The sequence below is a fragment of the Rhopalosiphum padi genome, chromosome 3 (assembly GCF_020882245.1).
Source record: "Rhopalosiphum padi isolate XX-2018 chromosome 3, ASM2088224v1, whole genome shotgun sequence".
Taxonomy (NCBI): domain Eukaryota; kingdom Metazoa; phylum Arthropoda; class Insecta; order Hemiptera; family Aphididae; genus Rhopalosiphum; species Rhopalosiphum padi.
The window spans coordinates 2,627,542-2,636,738 of NC_083599.1; the positions used below are offsets into that span (position 1 = coordinate 2,627,542).

General features: G+C 34.1%; 1 protein-coding gene across 1 annotated transcript; it reads right to left on the reverse strand.

The window, feature by feature from the left end:
• Positions 1 to 7,206: 7,206 nt before the first annotated feature.
• LOC132924703 (uncharacterized) lies at positions 7,207 to 8,812 on the reverse strand. Its single transcript, XM_060989145.1, is given in 2 exon segments — positions 7,207 to 8,247; positions 8,249 to 8,812. Coding segments are annotated over 2 exon segments (1,605 nt in total).
• Between the last annotated feature and the right edge of the window lie 385 nt (positions 8,813 to 9,197).

A 9,197-nucleotide genomic window follows, 5' to 3' on the forward strand; every position in this document is an offset into this window, starting at 1 on the left:
CGAACTTCTGGAAAACTATCTTCTACAATTAAATTACTTTCAAATGATTCTAATTTTATATTAGCCTTTTTAACAAATTTTGTTATGATTTTGTAACCAATCTCGTCAGTAAACAATTTTAAATCAATAAAATCAATAAAAGTTCGTTTATGACAAAAGTTTTCCCGTTTTCTTTGAATTTCTAATTATAGCCAATAATTGATCGGGGTCTTGATTTTTTACTCTTTTTCATAGATTTTTCAATAATACTATGTATTGTATCTCCTTCGTTTTGTGTGTGACCTCGAATGAGGTATTTGTGTGTAATGGAATTGATTTGAAATTTTTCCACCGCATATAAATACATGGCATGTACAAATATGAAACAAATAATATTCTTTTTAATATATTTGGTGAATTATATTGGATTTCTGACTTGTAAATAAATAAATAAGACCTAAGAAAATATCATAAAATAATTTAAATTGTTTACCTATTCTTTTGTTGATCACAACAATTATCCGAGTAAAATATTATGTCACTTTCAGGACAAGAATTAGCAATTTATTCGATGAACATTAAAAGACATGAACCAATTTGTCCTACTCTTTCATGCCAGAAATAGCAGACGGTATGATCCTTGATTATTTCTGATATCTACAATAAACAACAAGGAGTCGTAAAAGTGGGTTTTAAGAGTTCCAATAACTATTCACTTATCGTAAAATTAAAACAATTCAATCTTGATTTATAGAAAATGCAGAACTCTGCCCAGTAGGTACTGACATAACAGCTTGTAAGTCAAAGGTAGCTAAAACAATGTTGGATCCCATTTCTTTAGCCATTTCTTTATCATTAGCCTTCTTCGTTTGGCTCAAGTTTTTTTCATCTTGGTGTAATTGATAATCGTTTTTCAATTTTGCTTTCTCTTCTGCCGTGGCATTGTTAAACTCTTCACAAAATCGCACTGATCTTTTTTGGGAGAGAAAAATCCAATATTAAATTCTGTATTTAATATGCGTGCATAGCAATCGTAACTCACTGCAGTTCTACCCATATCGACTCGTCTTTTTGTATAGTTTCTATGCATTTCTGCAATACACTATCCGCCATCAACAAATTCCCTAGGTGTGTTGCTCTTTGATAGTGGCTTTCGAGTCCAGGGATGGAGTTGATGTGTTCATATACGGAATAAATTATGTCTAAGTTAGATCTTGAATGATTTCCATGTTTACCACGTTTGTCTTCTACAGTAATGCCTGAACCAGAAGTTCTTGATGCAATGACAGTGCAAAACCATGTTATCATACAACAGTCAATAACACAAAGATGTTGAGCTATATGTATTTTATAAGGAAATATATTTTACCTTTTTAAAATTCTGTGTATCGATGTTTTTGGTATACCTACCAAGATCTTTAAATACTTTAGATAAACAGTTATTTGGAAACGCTGTAAGCTGTAAGGTATGTAATGACATTTTCTGCTGTAGGAATATTGGTCAAAATTCTCATGTTTTGAAAATGTCCAATTTTCTTTAAACTGTTCACTAAACGCGAAAAAATTATCTGAGAAGGTTGATTTCTGGTAGGAAATCTTTCTCTGTATAACTCCAGTGATTTTCGACTATGACCGACGTAAGTTTGGACAGCCCCCCCCCAATGGAAACTACATGAATGAATTGCGTGGATATTTAGCACGTAATTCGCACGTATTAGCACGCCTAGTTTTGAAATTCGCACGACCTTCCTTCCCCTTTAAAAATCGGAATTCATGGGGGGGGGGCAGCAACACGTCTCGCCAGCCCCCCTCCACCATGGTAAAAAACCATCATTTTTGCGATTTTTTTTTGCAGATATTTAGCAGTAATTGGCATCATGTTTTTTCAAATATTCTAAACTTTGCTGACCACATACCCATTTGTTTTGAAATTATTATTTTTTGTTTACAATCAAATTTTTCCAAATTTTTTTGCAGGTTGTTAACAGATTCATTGTAGATCGGTAGTTTTTAAATATTAATGTGTTTCAAATTATTTTTTTAAAAATATATCACGCTGAGTGTTAATGCTGGGTAACTCCTTTCACGTTTTCAAAACCAATTTTTATATTTTTCCACTCATATGTTCATTGTAATTATCATTACAGATTGTATATTCAAAAAATGTTTTAAAAAAAAAGATTAAAACGTATGATTTAATTTATTATGACATAAAAAAGTTTTAAGTAAAGTAACTTTAAATAGTTATTAGTAGTCATATAGTGTATACCAGTAGTTTACATGATACTTCTTTGTTTTCTTTTATAGGAATTGATTTTTTCTTTAGGTCATCAAACAATTGCTAATTCTTAGTTTCCCTAATAGCGTAAGCATTATAATGTCCTGATTATGTCCTTAACTTTGATTGTGCTGGTTGAAAACTAATTACTCCCCTTAGCTCATATGTAACGTCGTTGTAGACCAAAAGTTTTGGGATGTCAGACAGTCGCATTTTTACTTGTTCTGTGTTTTCCGAACTACGATTGTTAGAAACATTCCGTCTGAAAAAGTTCCATTTATTTTTAATATACTTATTTAAAAAATTTAATATAAGATTATTATTTAATAATTAATAAATAATATTGTTGTGATAGGCATTATACATAGGTACCTTCCCAATAAAATACATCGATAAATAAATGCATATCTGATATATCTGGCATAATTTCTTTAACTCCCTTACAAAAAATTCCTGAATCGATTTATTGACATTTTGATTGTACAGATTGAAGACAATTGTCGAGAAAACCTTGTAAGTTTTTTATTTTTCATTTTCCGTCTGATACGATAAATAAATCTTCAGTTTTAAAGAATTCGCAGTAATTGATAGTTTAAAGAGCATGTTGTTTTTTCTGTTACTGACGGGAACTCTTTGAACATTAAATTAACTACATTGGTAACAGTGATATCACAGCTAATTAACATGGTACCATATTGCAACTGCTGTATGTCAGGTTTAGTTTTATTAAATCTGCACTTCAGAGTATATTGCTGATGAAATTCCATTTTTTACAATTTTGGAAATAAAGTTCAAAAACTCGTTATGACTGGAATCAATTTTCGTTGAATATTTATTGCTGTCACAGTATGAAACCTAAAATATAAAAGCAATTTAACATATTTTTTTATATGTATTTATATAATACCTATTTAATATTAATATAAAATATAATATTTATTTTATTTATATAATATAACATATTTATACTATATATTAATTATTATTTTTTTTTTTTATTATTATTAGCTATTAGTATACAACTATGACAGCTCGACTATTACAGAGATAATACATAAAACAACATTATACATTAAACATTATAATACATATTAAATAATGAAGCCAGCATCCAATATAAAGGTAATTATTAATTTAATGGCGGTAGTGGATTTTGTATTAAGTATGGAGTGGATATTTAAGGGGATATCAAGAGTCTTAAGTTCATTAGCTAAAATAATGCGTTTGAGTTGTAGGGCAGGGCAGTCAAGTAGAATATGTGATAAGTCACAAATACATTCATTCAGGTGAAGAGTACAGAATGGAGAATCATTAAGGCCAAGTTTAAAGGAGTGGCTGGGTAGAAGATGATGCCCTATGCGTAGCCTATTAAATTGTACTATATATGGTCTATGTAAGTGTAGGTTATTGAACCAGGTTTTTTTAAGGATATTTGGTGTAATATTTCTGTATCTTGAGGCGAATTCAGCAGGTAGATTGTTTCAGAGAGAGAACCAAATATTAGTAGAGTATAGTTTTATAAGAGGTGTGAAGTCAGAATGGGGGAGTTGATAAATAGAAGGAAAGATGAGATTGGATGAAGATTTAGCCAGGTGGTCTGCAACTTCATTACCATATATGCCTGTATGACTAGGAACCCAAAGAAAGTGGATGTTATAGTTAATTTGATTTAATGTAAAAATAAGGGACTTGATGCGAAGAATAAGTGGAGACAGATGAGAGTTAAATGGGTTTGAATTTAAGGCTTGGAGGCACGACATAGAATCTGATACAATTAAGTAATTATTGGGGGGGAAATTTTGGATAAGTTTTAAGTCTTCGGTGATGGCATAGCACTCAACTGTAAAGGAAGAAGACGTAGGAGGAAGGTTATTGCTAAAAGAGAGTTGTAGATCAGGAATATAGAACGCATATCCAGCGGAGAGAGGGAAGACTGATCCATCATTATAAACCGCGATGAAGTTAAAAAAGCGTTCATTAAGATAATTCAAAACGGCTGCATTGACCGAGGAAGAAGACATAAATTTAAAATCATTGGAGGATAGATCAAAAAATTTATTATCAGAATGAATCTGAGGGGAAAAGATAAGAGAGTCGTAGGATTGCTCGTAAAGAGGGAGTTTAGTTGAATTAATAATATATTGGTGGAAATTTGAGATAGAATGTGCTATAATTGATAATACGGGCATAGACTTAGGAACATATCGCCAATTAAGGTACAGTGAGTAATAAGTGTTAAAGATACGGTGATCGCTATAGGATAATGATTTCAAGAGAAATTTGCCGGCAACCCAGCGGCATCTGATATTAAATGGTGGGCAGGTAGATTCAACTTCCATAGCAGGGCAAGGTGTAGAACTGACGTAACCCATAATGGTTCTGATGCATGAGGCTTGGAGTTAATTGATTTTTTTCCAATTAGAAAAGGAAGCCGATCCGAAAAGAAAGCATCCATAATCAAGGGCGAGAGCCCCACCAAGTACCAGTTACCGATCGGAGGAAGTTGGACCATCGAGAAACAAACGCCGTGAGAGTTGAAATATGTGGAATCCAGCGCAATTTGGGGTCGAGAGTGATGCCAAGATAGGTAATACTGGGAACAAAAGGGATAACATAATTGTTGAGATGTGTATTAAGGTTGGTTAAATATCTACGACGAGTGAAAATGATCGATTTGCATTTTTCAGGGGCAACATCAAAAGACACTTTGATTAGGATATCATTCAGATCCTTCAGGGCAGAGTTGAGGCTATCAATAGCAAGGTTAAGATGTTTATTAGAAGAGAATATTACTAAATCATCAGCGTATATAAGACATTCATGACCAGACTGAGAAAGATGCTTTTCAACAATACTCATATATACGTTGAATAGGATTGGGCTAAGGCAGCTACCTTGTGGAAGGCCAGTGAAAGTGGATCGAGTATTTGACGATCCAAAGGGAGAGAAGAAAACAAGATTTCTGAAATTGAAGAGAGCAGACAGAACATTACAGAACTTAGGGGGGACATTTAATGAGAGAAGATAGGTAATGAGGGTAAGAATGTTCACGGAATCGAAGGCGCCACGGATGTCAACAAATGTGGCGACAAGGAATTCCTTATTATTAAAAGCATGGTAAATGTTACCAATGAAAGTCGAGAGGCATTCCATGGTACCCAAACCCTTCCTAAAAGCAAACAAATTTGCAGGTAAAACAGAGTTGGATTCTAGCCACCAATCAAGTCTTGTTTTCAGCATATATTCGAAAACTTTGCAAAGAGAGGAAGAGAGAGCAATTGGACGAAAAGAAACATTAGAATTAGGTTTGGGGATAGGGATGACACGATAAGATGTCCATGAAGGAGGAACCTGATTAGATGATAGAATGTTATTCATAATAGATAAAAGGTAAACCAGAGCATTTGAGGGGAGGTGTTTTAGCATAATAGGTGATATGTTGTCGAGACCGGACGCAGTAGATTTCCGTGAAGATATGGCTAAATTTAATTCTGACATAGTAAAAATATTAGTGAGAACATGAGGTGGAGAGTGTAGAGAGTGATCAGAAGGGCAAACCTCTGATTTAGAAGGGACATAGCACGGAGCGACTTTAAAACAAAATGAGTCGAACCAATCGTCATTATCTGGAGGTCTGACAGGGTTGATACAGTTTTTATAGTGCTTAGCTGTTGACCAAAGGTGATGTATGGGGAAAGATGGATTTAGATTTGAACAAAATTTTTTCCATTTTTTCCTCTTTTCATTTTTTAATAGCCTGGGCACAAGCGTTTCGGTAATTAATAAAGTCAGACATGGAGCCTGAGCGACGAAAGTTTCTTAAAAGAAGGGTTCTGTTTTTGACAGCTTCGGTACAGTCAGAATTCCACCAGGGAGGGGAGGGTGGATAAGGATTGGTATTTAATCTTTTCTTAGGAATTGTAGAATCGGCGGAGTTGCTTATAATACTAGTGAAGGTAGAATAGGAAAAAACTGGAGAGGAAGAATTTGTCACTGAAGAGATAGAATTATGAATTTGAAGAGAATACGATGACCAGTTGGCTTTATTGAAGTTAAAAGGTAAGTAGATTGAAGGTGAGGAATCCAAGGCGGAACAAAATGGCACAGGATCAGTGATCCTGTTAAAATTCATGTTATGATAATGGGGATATGATCGCTACCGTGAGGATCATTGAGGACTTGCCAAGATAGATACCAGATTATATCAGGGGAACAAAAAGATAAGTCAATTGATGAGTTAGTTGAGTTGGGGCGACCCACATGTGTGGGACTACCATCGTTGAGAGAACAAAGACCAAATGAGTTAATGCAATCATAGATCTGAGAACCACGGCGGGATGCAAGTTGAGAGCCCCAAGCGGGATGAAATGCATTAAAATCGCCACCAAGTAGCGTATTATGCGATATCAAGTTAAAAAATTCATGCCATAAATTGGAAGGAACATTAGAACTACTGGGGATGTAGCAGGACCAAAATTTTAAAGGAGGGTGTGAATTGATAAGATGCACTTCGATACCTATGATGTCAATTTTACAGTGGGTAAATCTATTTTTGGTAGCGATATCTAAAGGAATTAGTTTGGATTTGAAGGAGTTATGGGCAGCAATAGCTACACCACCATAGCCATCAGAGCGGTCGGATCTATAGATTTTGAACTGTGGCATTGTAAGGGCACGTGAAGGTAAAAGCCAGGTTTCAGAGAGAAGTGCAATTGAGCATTTATGATCGGATAGGAGGTGTTGTAATGATGGGAGACGTGCAGGGAGACTTCTCACATTCCACTGAATAATGTTAGTGTAATTGTTGGAGATATTCTGGTTTTTATATTTTTGTAAAAATGCCATGGTAATTTTAAATTATTTTGTTATTGTAATATGTTAGTTTTTGAGTCAAATATATTTAGTATTTTCTTAAACTGTGGTGAGGACATTTGGTGTATAATACAAGACTAATCAGAAGTGAAATTAGAATCTGGAATATTAAGGAGTGAATTTAGAGAAGATTCAATTAGGGACTGATGAGAGGCGGGTGAGAAAGGGGAAAATAGGGAGGGGGAATTTATAAGAGAATCAGAGAGCTTAAGAGAAAGAGAATGAATCCAAGATAGATCAGCAGAGTTATTGTCTTCGGTAAGGCTTTGATTAGGGAGATTGGTTAAACAGCAACCATTAGGTGAAGAAAAATGAGGTTCAACTGGTAAATTTAATTTGTCTTTATTAATCGGGGAGCGAGATTTTTGTTTTGTCTTCCTAGAATTGAAATAATGATGGTGATTATTTAGCCTGGGGAAGTTTTCTTCCTCTATGGAGATTTTTGGTTTTAATATTTCAGAAATTAGAGGCTGGCTCTTAACAACATCGGAAAAAGAAAAAGCAGTAATGTAACAATTATTTTTTTTTAAAATTAAGGCATCCTTATAGGAAATATTTTCGGTGGCCATGATGTGTTTAATTTCTTTTTGAGTGGACCATTCACGGCAACTACGATCAGTGGCTAAGTGAGGTTGCTTACAGAAGAGACATACAGGATCAGTGGCTTGAGCGCGTGGGCATGAATCAACCGAATGATTGTTTTCACCGCAGTGACTGCACCTGGGACAGCTACGACAATATTTTTGTGTATGTCCAAAACGTAGACAACGATTACATTGAACGGGAGACCGGACACTGGGCTTGACATCAAAAATCATATTAAATACAGAGATTATGGATGGTATTTTCGAAGCGACGAATTTAAGTTCAACTATACGGGTTTGAACGATTTTATCATCTTTTTTAATACTGATGCGTTTAAATGCATCAATCTTGAATGAGGATCGGACGCCTTCGAAAAATTCAGCTTCTGAGACTGCAGTGTCTAATTTTATTATTCCGTAAGAAAAAATTAGCGTAGAAGGTATAATTGCATTAAAGTTATTCTCATTTAAGATGTTTGAATTCAAGCAGCAATTACCATTAAAAATTGTGTCGAAAGAAATTTTTATTTTTTTTTGAATCCGCAGGTTTAATATTAGTAATACCAGAGAAATTGTTAGAGAAAAATTTAGCGGCCTTAATAGGATGCCAGTTTCCTAAATTTATATTAGCGTCCGTACTTTCAACGAGAATGGTTATAGGCCCGATATAATCTGGCGCAAACGACTTTTGTAATAAGTTGATATATTTATTAGTGTTGGACATATCGTTGTTGGTAGGGAAGGTAGATTGAATAGAAGTAGCATTGAGTGAAGAAGACGTAGAACCAGTATCGAACTCATTAGAACGATCATTAACGATCAGATCCATATCGATAGCCGTAGACCCAGGCGTAATTGCGGTTTGTGTAGATAAAGAACTATAATTAAATGCGGAGCTAGATATATCTAGAGTCGGCGGGTTGTCAATAATTTGTTGAAAACTTGGTGAAACTGGACAAGAAGAATTTTTGATTGGCTTACCATTTTTGCCGACTACCTGGTAACCGGGGCCGGCAGTGTTTTTGACTTGTTGATTTTTAAGCTTGTTTGAAATCTGATTTTGACCGGCACGATTTGTGCCGCCCGATGACGACGGCATAATTAACGCACAACTAAAATAAGAGCGATAATACGCAGCGAAATAATATAGGTAGTACGACACAAAGAAACCATGTCTGAACGCTAAGACTGCGAGGAGACAACTGATATTAATTATTATTATATATATTTTATATATTATAATATATATAATATAAAATAATAATAATAATAAATATAAAAATATAATTTATATTATAATATAATATAGACATATTCACAATACTTTTTATTTGTGTTGAATTAGTAACAAAAAATATATACCATTATTAATGAAGCTAATGCATCAAACGCACATGTATTTGTTAATACAATGTTTCCATCTATGAAATTTGATTTACAGCCTTTTAACTCATCTGAGCGTGATCTATTTTTAATAATAGGTA